We start from the raw sequence: 23,451 nt of genomic DNA on the forward strand, positions 1-23,451 counted from the left end.
GGGAGGGGGGATTGATTAGCCCGGTGATGGGTATTAAGGAGGGCACATACTACATGGAGCACTGGGTGTTATACGAAAACAATGGATCGTGGATCACTACATCAAAAACTAATGATGTATGGTGACTAACATAATATAATAAAAACTACAAAAAAATGTTCATAAATAAAATATTTACAAATGCAAAAAAAAAGAAGAAAAAAAAATTATGGAGGATGTACTCAGCCTAATTAGATAATGAATTTCATAAGAAGCTGAAAATATTTCAGTACCACTATTAAATGGTAGTTTTTACAGATAATTCTCTTGGGCATCTTCTTTTTTAAGTGAGTTATTTAAGCAAAAAGCTAAATCAGCCTTTTCCATTACATTAAAATTTTAATCTTACCTGTGTAATAATATATGATCCTTCTGAGGACTGCACAGCTGTGCTCCCAGAAGAGGAGTATTGTTTGAAGATGCTATAGATTGTGCTTTCAATTTTAAAATTCCCACCTACCCTCCGATTCTTCTTATCACCACACTCCGGCATGCTTATAAAATTGATATAGGGTATAAAAGGATAAAAGCCTTGGGAAACATAAGTTGAAAGAAATCTTTCTTGTTGTAGATGCTACTTTGTTTTGTTAATCTCATCCATTTTTTCACAGTTCTTGTTTTTGCTTTTAAACTTTAGAAACGACATAAAGCTGATAATGCAGTGAACAAGAAACAGACACAAGGTAGGATTTTTACATTTTATTTCTCATATCTATCAAATATACTCATAGTAATATATACAAATCACTTCAATTAAATGTAATTCAATTGAAATACTGTGTATCTCTTAAGTTCTTGTTCCAGAGTAAACTTTTTTTTTTTGTAGCATTTATTAGCATGGACACTTAAATTCACATTAGAATGATTTACAGTGGTAATACTTTTGAAAGATAACATTTTTAATACATTTAAATACCTCATAGCAATGTATTCTGAAATACTGTTCATGAAATCAGCAGTTGTTTAGACATGTTAAATGCTGCAAGATGTCGTATTTTGTTGGTGATCAATAGATGTTACTCTAGGTAAGATTTATAGAAAACAATCAGATGTGATGTTACTTGTTAAAAGGCATGTTGGAAGCACTTTGTGTTCTACTGTACACACAGATGATATATGTCCAGAAATAAATAAAACAAAAACCAGGCCAGCTTCTGGGAAGCATGTGGCATTTTGACATGGCTCTTTTGTTGTGGGTCTTTTTTTGACACAGCAAAAACCAAAACGACCTTTAGCACAAGACCATAAATAGACCATAATGCTTCTTAGATTAAAAAAAAAAAAATACCCAGGAACATGTGAAATAGACATCTTATCCCATCCCTGAGCTTGCCCCATCTGGGAATCTCATCTCTCTCTGAAGTTCCCTGATGTGATAAGGATCAGCCATATCTGCCAAAATTAGCTGGTAATTAAAAACAGTATTTTTATACTGCTGTGATTTTTATGGGACCCTGCCAGATACCCTGCTTTTCTTCCAAAGGGATCATCTGCTTATGCCCTCCACTGAAAGGATTATCTGCTGATTTTTGATACATTTGAGGAAGGTGCATTTATTAAAGTATCACTTAATAAATTAACAAAATATTTACTGAGATAACATTATTTATTATGGGACATGTGAGAAAGCATAAGATGGGAACTATATAAAAGCACAACGGCAAGATATGATCTTGTATGGATCAAAATGAAAGGTTTGGATTACATGGTCTCAATGTCTCTCTAGATTTTTGTGGCAAATAATGGTTCCTATGTTAAGTCCTACATGGATTTAAAAGAAGGAGAGAAAACTGTGGGGTAATTTGAGGTCGATCTATAATCTTAGGGAACACTTTGAATGAGCAGAGGTGTCCAAATGGGAAGACCTTACATGTGTGTTGAGTGAGAAAGAGGGAAGAGAGGTTATCTTGAACAGAGATGAAGAAGGCTGCTGGATTGCCTTGTTGAACCATTACCAGAGTGTCAGATGAAGAAAAGAGATTCATGTCAAAGGGAAGCAAACACATGATTAAAAAGGAATGCCAAGGTCAAATTTTCCAGGGCTTGCATGCCAACCCAAGGAGATTCCAACTTTTCTTGAGTATACTGAATAGCTGTTGAAGGTTTACAAGCCAAAAAGAGACAGGTTGACCATCCAGATTAAAGTTGGAGAACAGAGTGGAATGGAGTAAGAGGTTATAAGTAGCCTGGGGACAAAGGAACTAGGAATTTGGATGGGATGAGACAACCATAGGAATTGAAAGGAGAAAAAATCCAGATGTTACTGGTACTGCTGTTTTGGACAATATGCAAAAATACATTTGCATTTGTTGCTGTGTGGCTTAGAATATTCAGTAACAGCTTTTGAACTAAAAATACGTAACTGTTTTTCCAATACATAATGTATCTTGTAGCTATCTTGCAAGGGCTATCTTCAGGGACTAACAGTTATTTATCTTCAAGCCTTGGCCCAAGAAATCAATATTGTATGATTGAAGAGCAACCATCATAAGCTATGATGATTTTAGGCTACTATACCTTGTACTGATCGGTTCTCCAATTTTCCAGGAACTTACCTACTTCCCCAAATACTCACTTTTCTCTCCTTTTTAGAGAAAATATTCTTTCTTGGTTATCATTCTCGGTTCATCAGTTAATCCTGGATTAACAGGATTAGCTCTATGGCTAAAAATGAAGAACAGGCAAGTGAGAGGGAAAGCTTCTATAGTATATAAAACTCATGTCAAAAATAAAACGTTAGGGCTTAATAGCTATAAAAGCCATTTAAATCAGCAGAAAGCTTGAGAATTCTATATCCAAGAAATTCTGACTTTTAGTTTGATACTTAAGTTTATTTTCTGAGGGAATAGTATTTTTTTCTTTGCCTCGTTGAATGTTGGTTGTCTTTTTGTTTTGCAGTTAATAGGAGATAACAGAAATGTTTGAGTAGGATACTGTTTGCTGTCAGATAACTGAAATTGCTTAATATGAAAGCCATCTGTTGTCAGTAGACCAGAATGAAATTCAATTTGCTTTCCTGAATTGAGGCAAGAATGGGTGTAGGAGTGGGAAGGGGGGTATTTTTGACAGATAATTTTTTGGCAGGCATTTGAAGTATTTAACTTAAATTTTCATTTTATAAATGTTTACCAAGACCATGTAATATGTGAGAGGATACCTTTCTGTCAGATTCAAATATTAATCCTCTCTCCTTACAGAAATGAGTGTTTTGTCTCCTTATTTTACATCGAAGCACTAGAGTGACTTTTTTCTGTCATTCTCTAATGACTTCAAAAATATAAATTCATAATTTCATTTACAATGTTTTCATCCATTTGACTGTAGACTATCTGATGCCTCATTTTCATGAACTAATGAATCCAATCCAGATGAAGTGATAGATTTGGGACTTAACTCATGACTTCATAAACTTTACATTTTGAGCCTATCACCAATACTTATGGGAACAAGCCATTTCTTGTCCTAGAGATATAGAAGTTGCTTAGGTAGATGGGTCAGTGGGCTGGCAAATGTAAAATTGTAGGTTGCTCTCTGAGGACCTACCTGCTGAGGGAGAGCAGAGTAAATTGATGGTCAGAAGTCCAGGGAGTATGAGTGAGTCCTTGAGTATTGTGGTTCACTCCTCCCAATGAATTGTGATTGCTTCTCTGGGCTCCCATGTTTTTCTCATATGATGGTTTGCGTGCACTAGGTAGGTGATTCCTCATACTCATCTTGGTATTCCCCAAATCTCTTAGCCCAGACGCCTGTATGGGTGAATGAATCACTCTCCATATAGATACTTGAGTACAGACAAAAAAGCAAGAAGAGACTAGAAATGAAAGGAGACTTTTTGAAAATTCATCATCTGCGATGTAAACAAGACGAAAGGCAGTGTTTTCACAATACTGTATCTGAGACTGTTTTGCAAGCACTGATAAAATGCTAATGTGATGGAAGCTTTTGCTGTCTCTTTACCTTCTCTGTTGAAGTCATCATATCATCACTTTGCCTCCTATGAACACGGTACTGTGTCCACTTATCACTTCCATTACCCAAAGCTCCAGAGCACTGCCAAATTCAGAATGCCCTGGTTTTCTTTGCATCTAAACTTACCTTCATGTTCTCTGATTTCTTCCTCAATATTTGAACTCAGAGTATTTGATATATCTCTCTCCATGTTTCTACACACACACTAGGGGCAGTCTCTCCCTGTTCTCCCTCATCTGGGTTGTTTTGCCAAATTTATCTCTGCAGGAATTTGTAAATTGTAAATTCATTATTATCATTGTAATATGTAAATTGAAGATAATCTCTGTCTGAATCTATGATAGTGGTTGAGCAGTTCTCTTTTTAAATTATAAATATATATTTATATTTTTTTCATGAAGTGTGCTATTATGGCTAGTGTGCCAATATTTCAAGTGGAATGGTAGTTTCACATAAAATCACAATGCAGAGGCCTGGGAAAAGATGGGGCTCAGGTGCAGACTATAAAAGATATTGAGGATCTTAAAAATTAAAGTTAAAAATGCCCCCTAATGGAATAGCTTTGCTTTTTTTAAAAAAAATCCCAGGTTTGGATCTTCCCTGAAGGATCGTGTGTATACATTCCACCAGTGAGAATAGATGGGAGATAACCTGTGGTTCCTGGCAGCCCATCAGTCACCTGATTTCATGCCATAGTTGAACAAGGACCACCATTAATTACTAGTTAGATTGTTTCATACCTTGCTTTATTACATAGCAGACATCAGAGTAAGTTTTTAATAAAGCTGTTTTTCTCTGTTTTAATTGAGAAAAGGACAGCAGCAACGAAACATGTACCTAAAAATACCAGATCTCATCTTTAGCTCTGTCTTCCTGCGCTGGAGCTACCTCAGGCTTCTTGGAAGTGGAAGTGAAGTGGTGGTCACTGATAGCCAGTAAGGAGGCTGCTTCCCTGTGGGGCACATAGTTACCTCTCTCCCATGAGAAACCAGTTCGCCCTTAAAGCCCTTTGTGAGAAAGGTGTAGAGTTGGCCTGGGTGGACTGTTTGAGGATGGTAAGCCTGAAACGACCTATTAAAGGCTGAATCCTTCTGGAGGACTTCATTCCATGCTAAGGGACTTGGGATAGCACCAGTTTCCTGTGTATTGAAAAAGTCAGGGCACTGCCTGTGTCTCCCTAGAGGTATCCCCACATCGGATCCATCCTGTAGGCCTGAACAGATGCTCTGCCACATGGGCGTCATCAAATAGTTCTTAGGGAGTACTGTTTCCATGATCTTAAACATTAGGCTTAAGAATTGAGCACCTGTATGGCCTAAATCATGTTTTTAGACACTTACAAGATTGTTAATGTTTTCAAATTATTGCAAAGATCTTAGGGTCGTATAAATTTAACTGGTTTGGTATTTTCAACAGTAGCTCTGGACGGAGCCTGCATTTATTTGAGGGGAAATCGAAGCCCAGATTGTCTTTCATTTGTCCCATGAATAAAAGTTGCCAAGTGAGGAGCAGAAACCCACTGAGGAAATTTAGGGCCATTGTTAAAGTAAGAAAGGAGAAACAGGTGTGACTCTGAGCATTAGTTATTTCACTTAAGTCCTCACTGAACATCTACCTTGTAGAAGACCCAGTACAGAAAACGCAGAAAGAAACCAGGCTGCATTCTTTTCCTCCATGAAATTAGGATCTGGCAGAGAGAGAAGATGCTCACTAATACTATGTTGCAGGATAGAACAGCTAGAAGGGGCCAAACAAGAGAGGTAGGAATTCCAAAATGTCCTTTTCGAGGTTCGTGAAGGATGAGTGGGCTTTTCAGGAAATAGAGCTATTGGGATGGTAGCAGTGGGTGATTCAGGAGGAGGTGAGAAGGCATGAAATGTATCCTGGGAATAGCAAATAGTCTATTTTGGCCAGAATGTAAAATACCTGTCACGGAGCAATGGAAGCAGGGATAGGAAGGCAAGTTAGGGTCCTTTTTTGGAGGCTTTTGAAAACCAGAGTAGAGAAGTTGGAAGGAATTAGTGAAGAGTGTGGCTGTGTTCCTAGTTGTACTTCTGAAAGAAGAATTTGACAGCTGTGTGGAGAGGGGGAGTTGTGAGGAGCAGAGAGAGTGACTTTTGATTAACCAGGGAGGGGGGCTAGAGCAGTGATGATGGGCAGGCAAAGGAAAATGTACAGCAGACAGATCCAACTGGACTCAGCAAAGGAGAGAGAATCTCGTCAAGCACCAAATGCTGCCAAGTTAGACTGGGACACCCACTATGTCCAACATTTAAGAAGTCACGATTCTTCACAGGAGCTCCAGCTCTAAGCGACAGGGCCCCAGCAGAGCCGTGGGAACCAAAGCCCGGTTTCAAGAATTGTGGAATGACTGATTGCTGAGGCAGTGCAGGGAGATCTTTCCTTCAAGGAATTATTCGATTCAGTGAAGAAAAAAGCGAATGATTCATGACTCTGGGAGCAGGACTGAGGAAAAACATTTTGAGAAAAGGGGATTGCTGACCCTTGTACTCTGATCATGTCATCTCACCCATATTTTTGTTTTTATAAGTCACTCATTCAAAAACAGCTTCCTGGACACACCCATAGAGTTTCTACAGGCCTCCCCAGGGCCCCAGGATTTCATTCTTTTTATTTTTTTTAAGATTTTCTTTATTTGAGAGAGAGCAAGAGAGAGAATGCAAGAGTGAGGGGCCAGCGGGGGGCGGGGGACAGAGGGAGAGGGAGAAGCGGACTCCCAACTGAGTGGGGAGCCAGACATAGGGCTCGATCCCAGAACCCCAGGATCATGACCAGAGCCAAAGGTAGATGCTTAACTGACTGAGCCACCCAGGCGCCCTGTCAGAAGTTCATTCTTAGGAAACTCTCAGTGATGCAGATGCTTCTAGTGAGGCTGGCGCATTGTTAAAAATTTCATAAATGAGGTGATAGAAGTAGTATCAACTAATTGAAAAGCCATATATAGAATATGGACAAGAGCGGAATTCAGAAATTTCCATCCTTCTTTTTTGTTGGTAGACTCTAAGCAGATCATCGTTTAAGTTGACTTTTATTTATTTTTTTTATTGTTAGTCACCATACAGTACATCATTAGTTTTTGATGTCGTGTTCCATGATTCATTGTTTGCGTATAACACCCAGTGCATAACTTGACTTTTATATGTAAATTCACAGAGGAGAGTTTTGTGCAACCTCAGTGTTTGCCACAAAAGGTTTCTGCCTTTACAATTCTCTATAGGATGCAAGGGTCTACATAGTGAATGAATTGATGCTTTAATATGGTATGATGGTTTTCTTTCTTTGCCAACTTCAAAGCCATGGTCTCAGCTCTGCCCTATCCTTCTCAGTGCACTAAAGCTCCCCTTCAATGCTTACAACCAGGTAAGAACTGGAGTGTACCACCTTTGCTGTGGTTTCTCTGTCCTCTGTGACATCGGGAGTGCCCATCATCCTTCTGCATAACTTGCCTCTTGTTACCCACTTCAAGAAGTGGTATGCTTACCCAGGAATGGCACCCCAGTGATTCTTTCAGTAATAGCCCCGTGGTGGACTCTTTGATTTGCAGTGGTGACAGCTTCTCTCTGAGAAGCCGGTATTAGATTCTAAGTGAGCACCTGGCCCTGTGCAACGTTTGATTGAGTCCTGAGAGACTGCCAGTTTCTCCAGGGCCTTTGATTAGGGAACTCCCAAGGGACTCTAACAGAATGTTTTCATTTCAAAAAAGAAACCCATTACAACAAAGCTGTTAAGTATATACTGCTAAGTAAAAACAGGTGACATTTGAAGTATTTGTTCAAAGTCTGAGCTCTCCTCTGCGTACTGTCAGACTAATTAGCTGGGTGAAAACTGTAGCAGGTGTGTTTGGCTGGAACAGCAGACAGAGGAGTTTTGCATTTAAAAGAAAGAGCTGTTAAAGCACCAAAGGACAGACTATTCTCATAATTCTGCCATAGCTCACTCTCACTCCCCTCCACCAGGCATCCCTAATCATCTTTACGGCACACCTCTTGAACTCTGATAGTCTACAGGTGTGAAATAGGTGTACTTTTTGGCTCAAGAAAGCTAAAAGCTCAGAAAACGACCCAGCATAATTTCTCGCTTCCTCTCAACCTGGTTGGAGCTGGGTCAGAGGAGGTCAGTTATTAAAAATAACTGTGTTGAGGGCGCCTGGGTGGCTCAGCTGGTTAAGCGACTGCCTTCGGCTCAGGTCATGATCCCGGAGTCCTGGGATCGAGTCCCACATCGGGCTCCCGGCTCAGCGGGGAGCCTGTTTCTCCCTCTGACCCTATCCCCTCTCATGCTGTTTCTCTCTCTCTCTCTCTCTCTCTCTCAAATAAATAAATAAATAAATAAATAACTGTGTTGATATTTTAGTCACCAGCATAATACATGTGATATGGCTTATTTTAATTGTTGTATGGCTGGATGTTTAGGAACCATTTCCAAAGTAAAGACAACTGTGCGTTATGTGATTGACTTTTATCCTTGGCCAGTATTCAAGCCTTGATTTTGTACACAGAAACCTTTATATGTTGTGAGCTGATTTTTAACTTCACCAGAATTCTGTTATTTCCTATATCCTAAGATGGGTCTAGCCTCCAGTTTGAAGAAGCCATGCGCTTCCAGTCTTTATTTCTGGGTTCTTGTTTTATATTTCAAGAACAAAGGAAAGGAGGCAAAAGAGGATAAAAACCTATTCTCAGTTCTTACGAGCCTCAGGTGATGCTGATGCTGAGGTCCCTGGACCACCAGTTGAGCAGTGAGAGTCTGTGGTACATTCAAAGAAAGGTTACTGTTACTTGGTTAGGATCCTAACTCAGTGTAGAGACATAGAGGTAATTTACACTTTAATTAGTCCAGGCCACTGTAACCTTCGGAATAAATCAATACCCATTGATGGATGAAAGTCAAATGACTGATAACAATTTGTGCTTTGGGTTTATAGTCCGTGGAACTTCATACATTGCTAGTGAGAGTATGGACTGCAGGTGGTTCTTAGGGAATTAATCTGGTTATATCTGATAAAAGTTCAAATACAAATGCCCTAGAGCCAGCAATGCCCCTTTTAGGATCCTGTCCTATAGAATACAGTCATATAAATATATTCCAGTGTTGTTTGAGGTGGGAGAAAAAAAATGGAAGTCAGAATTCCCATTAATCGGAAGATAGTTGAATACATTATGATATAGCTTTTGTGTAAAACAGTTGTTTCACAGCTGGACTGGAATAGCTCTGTGCTTATCTCTGGGACACCTGGCCAAGAGCAGAACAAGATGGACTAGCTGGTGATTTATAATGTACTGAAAAGGGTTTGAAACTCTGCTGGTGGCACCCGAGACCAGCTTCTCTATTTAGTTTAAGGATGTGTATAGATTGATGGCTTACTTGGTGTAACCTGTTATATAGTCTGCCTTGACTAATTGGGGCTATAAAAGACCCCTTGGAAACTTTTCCCCAGGCCTCCTTGAAATTAAGATTTATCGTACATACCGTGGAGATTCAAAATACACATCCTAGGTGAATGGGATGAAATTCCTGGGGAACAGTCCTGGGGAAATGTGCCTGGAAGTTTCTCAGACCCCTGTGCTTTCCTTTTCCTGCTGTATTATATCCTCTACTTTGATGAAGCTTTTTGTGGATGTATCCTATAGAGTCTTATGAAACTGTTCAGTTATCTGACTCATTGTAATGGATGGTCTATATAGTGGGTGGTTTTTCAAAACTGGGTCATCTCTGCTTTGTCCTGAAAGCATCTATGACATGTTAAGAGGAAAACCAAGCTGTTGAGAAGTAGATTTTTAGAGGAAAGAAAACAAAAGTCCATATGTTCATGTTTGTCTAGAGAAAGGTATGTGAGGACACATCAGTTAGTATTCCTTACATTAAGAAGGTGCCATGAGGGGCTCCTGGGTGCCTCAGTCAGTTGAACATCTGACTTCAGCTCAGGTCATGATCTCAGGGTCCTGGGATCGAGCCCTGTATTGGGTTCACCACTGAGTGGGGAGTCTGCTTCTCCCTTTCCCTCTGCCCCTCCCCCTGCTCATGCTCTCTCTCTCTCTCTCTCAAATAAATAAATAAAATCTTTTTAAAAAAAAAAAGTGACATGAGATGAGAGGATGTCAGCTTTCCTGTTATATAGCTCTATTTGGCTTGTTACAAACATGCATTGACTTTGTTTTTGATAGAAAACATTGTCCACTGTTATGTATTTAAAAGTTTCTTAGGGGCACCTGGTGGTTCAGTCATGTGTCAGACTCATGATTTAGCTCAGGTCGTGATCTCAAGGTCCTGAGATTAAGCCCCACCTCTGGTTCAGGGCTCAGAGTATAGTCTGCTTGAGATTCTCTCTGTCCCTCTCCCTCCGCTCCTCCCCTTGCTCACACGCACTCTAAATAAAAAAATAAAATCTCTAAAAAATAATAAAAAATAAAAGTTTCTTCGCCCTGTAAATTTTTGCAGCAAGCCACATTTCCCATGGATCGCCTCAACAGTGAATTTTCAGGAAATGTTTGGGTGGAGGCAGAGAGCCCCTAGGAGATAATATAGGAGGGTGGGTGAATTGAGAGAGAGGGAAGTGCAGGAAGGTCAGTTAGGGGAAGGAGGTAGATCGGTTCAAATGTGCAGAAAGAAGAGATGGGGGCACCTGGGTGGCTCAGTTGGTTAAGCATCCTAGGATCAAGCCCCACATCAGGCTCCCTGTGCCCCTGCCTGCTTCTCCCTCTGCTGCCGCTCTGTCTACTTGTGCATGCGCGCACGCACGTTCTCTGTCAAATAAGTAAATAAAATCTTAAAAAAAAAAAAAAAAAGAGATGGGAGCAAAGTTGAGGGGAAAGGAGCAGCAGGAGGGAGAATGGAGACATGAAGCAGATTTGAAGGATTGTTTTCCATGGTTCTGCGAAAAGTACCACAGGTTTCCACCCTTGTTAGTGGAGGGAGGACTCCCTGGTGTGCTCTGCTGAGTTTGGGAAGCCTGTTATGACACTTCCATCTTGTTCAGGGAAACCCAGTAGAGTGGTTCGGGCTATTTTTAGATGTGAACTAACAAACAGCTGCAAAGTGGCAGCATTTCAAGGAGGGCTAGTTTATTATTTTTTTAAGATTGATTTATTTATCGTAGCATAAGTGGAGAGAGGAGCAGAGAGAGAGAATCCTCGAGCAGACTCCCCACTGAGTGCAGAGACCATGGGGTGCGGGGCTTGATCCCAGGACCCTGAGATCATGACCTGAGCTGAGAACAGGAGGCCGGAGCTTGACTGACTGAGCCACCTAGGTGCCCCTAGGAGAGCTAGTGAGATTACAGATCTAGAAGAGGTGGCCTGGAGCTGACATCATAGGACATTCATGTTAGTGCGTCCGATGGTTATATAAACATTTCTAACTGCTCCCACTGGAATCATTTTAGGAACTTACAAAACTGAGAAGTCTATTTTTAAGCAAATGTTTAAGTAGTTCATTGGCATCTTTTTGTGTAGCTGTTTTTATTGAGTTATAATTCACTTGCTATAAAGTCATTATTTTCAAGTATACATTTCAATGTTTTTTCATGTATTCAAAGTTATAGACCCATCATCACTGATTCCAGAATATTTTCATCAACCCAAAGAGACCCATATATGTAAGCATTCAATCCCCACACCCCTCTTCCATGAGCCCCTGACATCCATTAATCTACATTCTGTATCCATGAATTTGTCTACTCCGGATATTTTATACAAATGGGATCACATGATGTGTGGCCTTTTTTGTCTGGTTCTTTTCACTTAAACTTCAGGATTCATTCATGTTGTAGCATGTATCAGCATTTCATTCCTTTTTATGACTGAATAATATTCCATCATTTGGATGTACCTCATTTTATTTAATCATTCATTAATTGATGGAATTTGGGTGGTTTCTACTTTTTGGCTATTGTGAATAATGCTACAATAAATATTTGTGTACAAGTTCTCCTGTGAACATATGTTTTTGGTTCTCTCGGATATATACTTAGTTGTGGAATTTCTGGGTCATGGTAGCTCGGTGCTTAACTTTTTGAGGAATTGCCAACATGTTTTTCTATATAGCTATTTTTTTAAAACATTGTGTGTATGTTGTTCTTAACATGGGACCTACTGGGAGGCAGGGTTGTATCTTGAGTAAATCTATGTAACTGTTCTTGTGGCTTCATATGGTCCCAAACACACCATTAGATCCAGCTTTTCATCCAGCAAGAATTCACTGAGCACCTTTGCATCACTGTGTTGTAATACTGGGAACTGAGCAGTGAACAGAATAGAGAATGTTCCCATTGTCACAGATCTTACAGTCTGGGGCAGAAGATGGCCCTTACATATCGTCTCTCAACTAAATATATAGTAAAACTGCCTTAAGTGCTCTGAAGGAAAAAGTGCAGGAAGCTTATTTAGACTTGAGGGTAGTGGGAAAGGAGTGGGCTTCACTAAATGTCCCCTGAAAGCTGAAGATCCAGAGTTTATGTAGGAGTTATCTAGGTGAGGGTGGAGGGAAAGAGTGTTCCAGTCATGGAAACATGCAGAGGATTTTGAGGCAGGAAAGAGCATGTTGCTTTCACACAGAAGGCATGGGGAGGAGGCAGAGGCAGGAGGTGATAGTAGAGAGTAGGCAGGAGCTGCTAATCAAGGGCCTTCTAGATGCTTGGATTTATTTTATGAGCGAGGAGGAGACAGTTGAAGAGTTTTGAGCAAGGGATGACCTAATCTCGCATATGTGTGTGTATGTGTGTAAGGATATGTGGATTGATACATATATGTAAAATCATTATATATAGTCACTACAGCTATACTGTAGAAATTAATGTGAAAGAGATCAAGAGTGAATGTGAGAAACTAGTCGTCAGGCTAGCTAGGACATGATGGTTGCTTGAAGTAGAAGTGCTGGTATTGGTGATGGTGGAGGAGATGCAATTTGGCAGAATTTGAGATGCTTGGGGCATAAAATCAACAGGACATTTTTAGTAGTAAAAATTATTCCTGATTTTCTGGGGCACCTGGGTGGCTCAGTAAGTTAAGCATCTGCCTTTGGCTCAGATCATGATCCCGGGGTCCTGGGATCGAGCCCCACATCAGGCTCCCTGCTCAGTGGGGAGTCTGCTTCTCTCTCCCTTTGCTCTTCCCCCTGCTCATGTTTTCTCTCTCTGTCTCTCAAAAAATAAAATCTTTAAAAAATTGTTCCTGATTTTCAAAAAAAAATTTTTTGCAGAAGAGTGTAAAAAGTAAAGAGATTAACAGTGAGGCAGATGAGCATAATAAAGCCAATCCAAATCACAATACAGCATCGTTAATGAGAGGAATTTAAGTTTCTTAGGAAGTATATTGCTACAAAAACAAGAAAACCCTACCCAAACTAATAAATGAATTTAAAAAAATTGTAAGATGACAAGGTCATTGTATGAAAGTTTAATCCATTTCTATATACTACCAATAACCAGTGGGGAATGGAGTAAAAATACCATTTAAAATATAAGAAAAAGTTATCAAATATCAATAAATAAATCTAATGAAAGACCCATCCACTGTAAATGGGAATCTGAAAGTTTTGAGAGAAAGTTAAACATATATCTGAGAGAAGTTAATGAAGATGTAAATAAATACAGAGATACAGCTTGTCCATGAATTGACTCACCCCAAATCAAAATCCCAAATCACAAAAATTAATGATTTGACTCTAAAATTTATATGGAAATGCAAAGAACTTAGAATAGCCAAAACAGTATTTAAAAAGTATGAAGTGGAGGACTTACCTAATTTCAAAACTTACCATAAAGTTAGAATAATCAAGATGGTGTATATTGATGTGACAATATGCAAAGTGATCAATAAAATAAATACAGAGTCTAGAAATGTATTTACTATAGCACCATGTTAATTTAATTGAGAAAAGTCAAGTCTTTTTTTTTTTTTTTACTTTAAGGAGAAATATGTGTATTTTTTTCCCTCAAATTTTTATTTAAATTCCAGTTAACATACAGTGTAATATTAGCTTCAGGTGTAGAATTTAGTGATTCGTCACTTACAAACAGAATCTCAGATACATACGGTATGAGTCAGTGTATATGAAATGCAAGACTAATCTATGGTGACTAATTTATATTTGCCTCTGAGGATGGAGGGATGGATTTTAAAGGAGCATGAAGGATCTTTCTGGAATTCTATATCTTGTTGTGAGTGGTGGAGTCACAAGTGTTTACAATTTTCAAAACTCACTGGACAAAACACTTAAGATCTGTACCATTTGTTATGCCTCAATTAACAAAAGAAAACCTGGGAAGCGTGAGCCAGACAGTTGCCCTAAATAAGGGAGGCAGGCTGGGAGTGAAGCAGCAGGAAACCATGAATGTGGTGATAAAATAGTGAGCCCCCTGGAAAGAGGCAGCCACCCCTCTCTGCTCCAAGCACAGGCCGGAATTGACTGACCTTCTGAGCTTTCCGGATAAGCTGACGTCTTCGTTTTCATGCCAAATCTCGGTTGTAGAAATAGTGGACACTGAGTTTTTAAAAACTTAAGTGTTGCAATTTGGGGGGAGTGTTAACTAATACGAGATAGAATCAGAAGAAAATAAATGGCAGTGAAGGGCTGTAGCTACTATTGAACAGTATTCTTCTAATTTAAAGTACTGCAAAATTTAGCACCATTATTTACAGCGTCAGTTCATCTTGGTTATGGTCAATCAGAGCAGCACTTGGCTAGCTGTCTTTGTTGAGTACTTACTATATTATAGCTACTGGGGTAAGCCATTAAAGGGCAGAGTGCTCTCATTTATTCTTTATAACAGCTACTTTTGAGGAAGACACTGCTAAGCAATGACAGACGACATCTAAACCCAGGGCTTTTTACTCTTTTCTCATGCCCTGACCCTCTCATGCTCAGGGAACAACATCAAAGAGCAGGTTTATTCCTGGGATCATTTGGTAAACTCTGCAGGGATTAGAGTTTTGTGTATTAGAATATACTGGTCACTTTTGGATGCCTATGGTTCCGATCCTTGACCCATAACTGGATGATACTGTAAAAATTCTAAACTTTAAAGTAAAAGTTATAGGTAGAGATATTTTATTGGAACTATTTTAGTGTTAGCGCTCCAACTTGGAATTATTCCTTTTTTTAACTTAATGAAGTTGATTCACCAAAACTCACTGTAGGATAGTCATTGTTGCACTTATTCATTTGGTTAACAAGCACTGGAGTGTATTCGGTGCTAGGAGTTTTGATATGGAGGTTCTGTGGGAAAATGAATAAGACAGCCCTGTGTTCAAGAATTTCGAAACAAAAAGATTGCATTTACATTAAAATAATTTGTAATACTGACCACAAGACCAGTTGGTATGTCATTAATGTTAGATTTGCTATTTAACATTTTGGAGATAATTACCATTGTAATTTACTTCGGAGGGCTCAGGCTTCAACTTTTCTAATATCAAAAGAAACTGAACCTAATGTTTTATACCTATAAATTATTCATCCTGCAAATATTTACTGAGTAGCTACTTTGTGCCAGGGACCATGCTGTTTCCAGAGCAAATACTAGTTTTGCCCCGATGAAATTTACTGTCAGGATAATTTGTGGACCAAACTTGACTTATTCCTTTTCTTAAGTACTAAGTGCTGTGCTTTCTACCTCACGTTATTGTCTTTACTGTTTATTTTATCTTTTAGCGTCTTTTGTTATATTCAGTATTATGCCACAGACCCCTAGTAGGGAAGGGAAAAAAGGTGGACTGAGCAACTCTGCTGCTGTAGCACAGTAATGAAACCCTAATAAAAGACCCCTGTATCATAATTTAATAGTAATCCTCTTCTTTCATTTCTTATCTGTAAACCAAATATGGAAACTTCTGCAATTTTACATTATCCTAAAACTAAAGGTGCAGATTCCTTATCTGTTTGTGTGTTGTTACTACTAACCAATTTGAAATCTATTTCTCCTGTGCTTGTAAATCCTTTTTTTTTTTTTTTTAAACATTGCTACTGTTATGGCTTCTGAGATGTTTTTTAAGCTTGTCACTTCCTTTTCACATCATTTTTGTGGCTTTCTTCTCCAGCTGTGGCCTGTAATTCTTCTATGTACTGAGGAAAGCCCTTGTAGCACCAATGAGATTACCCTCTGTTAGCAGTGTTTCACTGTGGGATCTAAAATGTGCATAGGTTGTTTCTAATTCTTGGTATAATTTTATACATCTTTGCAGTCATAATTAATTTTTAAACCTGTAAAAATTGCTGCTAGTTAATTTTTTTGAGGCTATCCACTTAAAATGATAGTTTCCTCAGAAGCAGGCTTTTGGGAAGTAGTAAAAATGTTAAAAATGTCACCTTTTCTCTTTCCAGTTTTGAGAAATGGTGCTTGGGAAATTGTGCACTGGGAAAAGGTATGCATTGATTTTTATTTTGTTCCAGAAGAATTGCATAGATGTGTACTCTAATAGATGTAATTTTTGTATATAATATAAACAAATGTCAATTCTAATATGAAAGCTATTTAGTAATTAATGTTGTAAACATACATGGATTCTCCCAATTAGTCACTTCCATTTAATAATTCTGCAATTTACTAGAAAGACTGAAAAAGTAATATTTGGAACTCTTTGTTTTTCATAGTATAATTTTGAGTATTGTTTTCATTAACCATGAACTGTTTTGTGTTGAAACTTTTTGCTTTAATCATCTACTGTCCAAGTAAAAATAAAAATCAGAGTTCTAATATTTTATTTGCAAATTTGATTTCAAATTCATGTATTATGACTACACCCTGCTAATTCCTTTAAAAAAAAAAGCTTACTAACTAAACATCATTTTCTAATGAGCGGGGAAATCATTTTCATAATATCAAGAAATTAATATGCTCACAGGACGTGTAACGTGGTTAGTGAGCTGAGTCATAATTTCAAGTGTTATCTAGGTGCTTTTCAGACCTCAGTTTCAAAAGGTAAGCAGTTGTTACTAGTTCTCCCTTAGTTCTGGAAGACCATTAACTCTGGTCATTCACAGGCGAATATTTGTGACTTGGTGAGACTTTTGGAGGCAAGGCCACTCTCCCCGAGGGATTTTGTTTTCTGAGATTGCTGGGAACCTCCAAGGTGTGACACAGTCAGTGTACTTGCCCTCCAGTATTTCCTAGCAGGTTAAAGGCCATGCCCTTAATTCTACCCTGTGATGGACATAGTTACCTTGTATCCCTGCAGGGAATAGGATTCCCTCTCAGTTAATTGCATTTTTGTTGATTTTAAATCACTGGCCAAATAAAGATTGACATCTCCCTTTCTGGATGTTTGGAAACTCGCTACTCTCTCTCTCTGGTCTTTGACATAAAAGTAACAAAGAGGAAAATACCTTGATTGTGCTTTCCTTATTTCTGTGATAGTCACTTCTCTGAGAAGCAAGGTAAAAAATGAGAAAGCTCAAAAAACTGTTTCAAAAAAAGTTTCCTTTATGCTCTTCTTTGGGACTTGTGGATTTAAACATTTTAGAAGACTGGTAGGATGTAATCGAGTATGATAAATTGTATTACAAATGTGTTGCATTGAGTAGGTTTGTTTGGGTAATTAGCATAAACACATATCCTAATAAATTGATGTATCAGTTTCTTACCATCTTACCCAGAGTGCTTGTTCAGAAAATAAGCAAAGTCAGGAGATAAGCATCCAAAACTTCACTCTAAAATTAACTTGTTAGAACATCTTATTTTCCTGATGTCTTTTTTTTTCATTATTTCAAGATTGAGTGGATTACTGTAACTCTTCCAATTTTTCACAGACAAATAATATTACCAGCCCATGATTACCCATAATCTTAGTATTCTCAGTGGTCTTGAAGATCAATGCCACACCTTACCTGGGCATCCCACTTTAAGAGGCAAAGGGATAAAATTTAAAGTGTTACCAAAAGTCACCCAACCAAAATGAGCTGATGTTACTTAACAGTTTGGATTAGATACTTAATTAACTAGAATAATAAAAGTTGGTTCAGTGATGAATTCAAGATAGATATTCAAAAATTAACAGCATTCTTTGCAGGCAATATCAAGTTAGAAAAATACAGTGAAAGAGAGATCTCATTCCTCGTGGCATGTGAGATGCTTACAAATAAATTTAAAATATGTATATGACCTTTGTAAAGAAAACATCAAAACTTTAGGTGTTCAAGATTCACATAAGTGGGCAAATATGTCCTATTCCTAGAAAAACTAAAAATATCAATTGTTCCAAAGTATTGATATAATCCCAGGGAAATTACTGTTTTTCCTCAAGAGTTGACTACATTATACATCTTAATTTCAAAAATAAACAGTTGAAAAAATAGAATATTTTGGAAAAATGAACTGTGTGCAGGGATGAGTAAAATAGAGAGCAAAAGTTATTAAAATTGTGTGGATCTGTTGCAAAAATAGACATGGATGAATAGAGTAAAAATAGAATGGAAGAAAGGGGACTAGGATGCCCTGAAATAAAGCCCATTTAATATGTGATAAAAGAAAGAAAATCATTGATAAAAAGAATTATTTAATAAATGATGTTGGGATCACAGATTCACAGTTGCAGGAAATAATGCAGTTTATATCTAAGTCACATCCCATGCTAAAATAAATTCTAACTGGCTTAAAGTTAAATGTTAAAACATTGTTTTTGAAAAGCCTACAAATAGAATAAAGACTTTAATAAATATTTGGAGAAGAGCAAGATCTCAAGGTCTCTGGAATTTGATCATATAAAATTTAAAACAAATACACAACAAAAATTACCACAAATAAGTAGGCACCATATGGAAAATAGTTGTACCAAGTATGACAAAAGATTGAAACTGCTGTTATATAAATAGGAAATAAAAGTTGGCAGTAAGCAAGAAACTCTATAATAAGCAACCAGACTCAGTATAATATTCAACCCAGTAATGAAAGTGGTAAATTTAAACAATTTATTAATGTCTCATTGGCTATATTTATACTTTACTTATACTTGAGAATTGATTGATTCCAAGGTCCCTGGAAATTTGTCGGTTTCAAATCATCCAGATTTCAGCTAAAACCTCTTTGGAATCAGAGCTTCCGTAACCAACATACAGACCATAGATTAGAAGACTTCCTCCAACCTTCCCCAACGTTCCTCCTCAAGGTATATAAAGTAGACCACAGTGGGCTGCCTTTGACATAATTTTTTTATTGTGATTCCCACTGAGGGGACAGTTCTCTCCTTCCCCCCAATAAAGTGTTATTTTGGGGTTCAGGGAAAAGTAAGGAGAGGAAAGAACAAAAAGGCTCTAACAACAACAAAAAAAAGGCTTTTCTTCTCTTGATTAAGTATTGAAACTTATGTAGGTTTATTTGGCTACTGAGAGAGAGGGCACTTTCATGATATAATGGGAGTGGTTACAGTGTAACTGGCTCAAGTCGTTACTTAGTTGGAGTCATATTGTTTGCTAAAAGCTCTGTGACAAGCCTATCACTTGAATCGCTTCTAAAAAGTTTCTGGCCTTATTGTATCTTTGTATTTAGGCCATGCTCACAAGAATGCTACCAAGTAGCAAAACTAGGAAAAGATTAAGCATTTTGGTTTTTTGTTTTTTTTATTTAAGATACAGTATTATTTTACTATATTTACTTATGCACAACCAGGCTTTGCAGACAGTCAGAGGTTTGAGTATAAGCTCTTCCAGTCACTGTGATCTTAGGCAAATAAATTAGAAGCGAAGATTCATTTCTTCCTCCCTAAATTGTGAATTATAACTAACACCTATTTCATAAGGTCATCATGAGGAGTAATGATCATATGTATGAAAGTTGGTTTTTCTGGTTGCATTGAGATTTCCTTAAATAGGGTAAAAATCGCACTGGGTAAATTCCTCCTTTTTATTTTTATGTCATAGAGAGAGAATCTGAGAAGTTGAGATGTCGATTAAGTGGATAAAATGGATGAATTTATTAAGAGAAGTCATGTAGTTGATAAAAACAAAGATACAGTGTTCATAACTTAAAGGACTGCCCCATCCTTGGCCTCACTCCTAGATAATTTTATGCCATTTTGTGTAGATAAGTGGTTTTTGTTTTCCAGTAGCCATTTTTTACTGTATTCTATGCTTAAATACAGTGGGTTGTATATTTGTAACGATCTTTCAATGCAGATAATTAACCGATTCCCAGTTTTCTTTCAGGTAAATGTTGGAGATATAGTTATAATAAAAGGCAAAGAGTATATACCTGCTGACACTGTACTTCTCTCATCAAGGTAGAGATACCTACTGATGCTCAAACAGTGTAGAGGATGGTTTCTCTACCCTGCATTGACCTTGTGATTTCTCCAAGGAAATAAGGAATAAACGAAGAATTTAAAACCTCTCTAATGATTTTGAATGAAACATTAAAAAAGATCGATTGGACTTAATGGACTCTTTCATGTTTGCCATGTAGAATAAGTGATAGGTCCTATACTGTGTAATTCAAAAGTTATAATTACAGTTAGAAGTCTACTCTCTCTGGATATGTCCAGATACTTTTCTGTGGACCACTAACTCCTAAGATTTCCTGTCATTTCTATTATATAATACATGGATTGGGTTCTGTTCATTTTATCTTGCAATCCTTGTTCATGATAAATTTCTTTATGATGCATTCACATATCCCTCCAAAGTTCCTTGATCTTTATGGTGCATTAGTACAAGAAAATGGATTAATGATTTCTTTTTTTGTCATCATACCTTTTGAAATGCCATTCACTTCCAACCAAAAAAAAAAATTATTTTGCTCTTTTAAGTTCTAAGACAGAATTTTAGATAATTTTTGTTTTATTCACCTTTAAGAGAGTCATGAATTAGTATTCAGAACATATGGCACTGTTACCCTTTAAAGAATGTGATTTTCAAAATGGTTTGGGGTTTAAAAACTAAAACTAGTCCTCATATAAATTAAGAAAAACTGTGTTTTTTTTAAATATCTTAGAGGTTGTTTATCATCATTTCCTTGGACAGTTTTATTTGTAAAATCCACATATAAATATGGACAGTGTCCTTTTTTCAAAATCTGTTTAATCAGGTCATTATTTAAAGTGATTGGATTTATAACAAGTTAGTGAAACTTAACTGAGCAATAGGAGATATCTAGAGGTGCTGGTCCACACATGGCTGTGTGAGGATGACCTTAACAGTGAACTTACTATCATTGTCTCACATCAGGTACTAGAGAAAGCTTTGCTCAGGAGAAGACAGAAAACCAGGCTTCATGATTTTGAACAAAGTACTTAATCTCAGGTCTTGATTTCACATCTTTTAAAATGAGGAAGATGGAGTAAATGATCAAGCTCTAATATTTCCTGATTCTCTTTTTTATTTAAATTCAGTCATCTTTTAAGTTTTAAGAATGCCTAGCCAACAGAACGATGTGCACTTGGTGGTACTAAGTAAAAGGTTGATAAAGTAGTAGATGACTGACCATGTAAATGTCCTATGACAAAGTTCAAAATGATAGTGAAGCACTCCAGCACTTTAAGAAAGTAATGATGTTTTCCTGATTAAACCTGTCATAGAGACATAACTTACCATAGAGAGTATCATGTATGTGAACCATTACAGATTTATTTTTTATATGCTTAAAAGTATGGACATAGTTGACTACATTGCCCTGACTTTATACTTAATTCTGAACTAAAAGTTTTAAAAAATATTTTTCATCTCCCTCTATCCAACCCCAAAAACTCCCAGAAAGCTCGATGCTCAAATTTCTTAAAGTTTAGAACATTTTTATAGGCGTTATTTTCTCAACATTAAAAACATTCACTGGTGGCTTATAGATATTGTAGTGTAGCTATAGATATGGTAGATCAAAATAGTGTCTATGTCTTTTTTTGTTTTTTGAGATTTTACTTTTAAGTAATCTCTACATCCAAAGTGGGGCTCAAACTCACAACCTCAAGATCAAGAGTTGCACGCTCCACCTACTGAGCTGGCCAGTTGCCACAATAGTTTCTATAGCTTAATATAGAATCCACAGAGATTAACTTGCTCCAAAGATGATTATTTTTTAAAAGATTATCTGATTCATTGTATTTAGTTACTTAGTAGCATTTAAAGTATAAAGCCTCTACAGTTACATATTTCTATCCCACTGGCAAAATACCACCTTTCAGGTTTGTTTGTTTTTTTCTCAAAAGGTTTTGCATTACTCTTGTGAACCTACATTAGCCTTATGAAATAGGTAGAAGTTTTGGGATGCCTGGGTAACTCAGTTGGTTAATCGTCCAGGATCTCAGCTTAGGTCTTGATCTCAGGGTTGAGAGTTTGAGCTCTGCTTTGGGCTCCACACTGGTCATGGAGCCTTCTTAACAAAAACAAACAAACAAACAAATAGGTAGAAGCTTTTGTCCTCATTTAACAGAAAGTGGAATCTTGACTTTAAGTCTTATTTTTTGCCATTTAACTTTCGCTGATGACTAGGTCAAGGTTGAGATACTTAATCCCTAATCCAATACCTTCATTATGCCACACTGTCCACTATCAAAATAAGGACATGGTGATTTTCACCTGCAGGTGAGCACCATTTAACAGTAAGCATAAGCAACAGTTTGTAATATTTTAATTTCCAAATATTTTTCAATTATTAATTAATAGTGCACCCTCTTTGAGGTAGTTTGAAATTAACGCATGAACATTGTTGAAAGTTAGTGTGTTTCATTGGTTTTCACTTTGACATGAAGAAACTGAGGTTTTAGTATATAACAAACAAATACATGTATGAGTTTAGAAAGTATAAAAACCGAGTAAAATAACTCAAGCTGTTAATTCAGGTCCACACAGGTTCCTGGCATGTCTGTTTCATAAGCCTCTGGAACACCTTCCCTGGATTCAAAGGCTTACCCTTCTAAGACAATGCATCACCAAGACTTTGTTATTATTGAGCAACTCAAAAGGCTGCAATTATGCCTTCTAACATCCTAAGATCCATATCTTTATACCTTTGCGTTAAAGTTAATGATATGTATACAATTAACTTTGAAAATGTTTTGGAATCAGAAAATTTCTAATACTTTTCTTTTTTTTAGTGTATGGGTTGGGGCAGGGAGGACTAGTATAGTTGGTTTCTCAAAAGCCTAAAACATGGTTTCCACAATTCTTTCCTTCTTGGGTAGGAGTAGATGGCGTGAGAGTGAGGAATTGGAGAAAGGAAAATCTATAAAATAAGTAGCTCTCTGTATAAAATCATGTTTTTATTGGGTAAGAGAGTCTTGTGAATAAACTTTTGAACATTGGGCTTAAAAGCAAGTAATCCTTCACTATATCATGTTTTCTTGGGCCTTTAGACCTGATCAAAATAAATTTTGAAAAAATTGGCATTAGACATTTTTATTAACATGTATTATTTTCTATAATAATTTCAAACTTTCTGTCTCTTTTGTCCATTTGTTTGGTTTTTCTTTTTTCTGTTTTTCATTTTTTTTTCTGTTTTAATTA

General features: G+C 37.2%; 1 protein-coding gene across 1 annotated transcript in view; it reads left to right on the forward strand.

Moving 5' to 3' along the window:
* The window catches only part of ATP8A1 (ATPase phospholipid transporting 8A1), a 185,698-nt gene that overhangs the window by 11,249 nt on the left and 150,998 nt on the right, over nucleotides 1–23,451 (forward strand). The window contains exons 5-6 of the mRNA XM_081813165.1: nucleotides 677–722; nucleotides 16,348–16,388. Of these exons, the coding sequence (XP_081669291.1) occupies nucleotides 677–722; nucleotides 16,348–16,388 (87 nt within the window). The remainder of the gene's footprint in view (nucleotides 1–676; nucleotides 723–16,347; nucleotides 16,389–23,451) is intronic.

Source organism: Leptonychotes weddellii, chromosome 2, assembly GCF_054177405.1.
Source record: "Leptonychotes weddellii isolate Sample4059 chromosome 2, ASM5417740v2, whole genome shotgun sequence".
Taxonomy (NCBI): domain Eukaryota; kingdom Metazoa; phylum Chordata; class Mammalia; order Carnivora; family Phocidae; genus Leptonychotes; species Leptonychotes weddellii.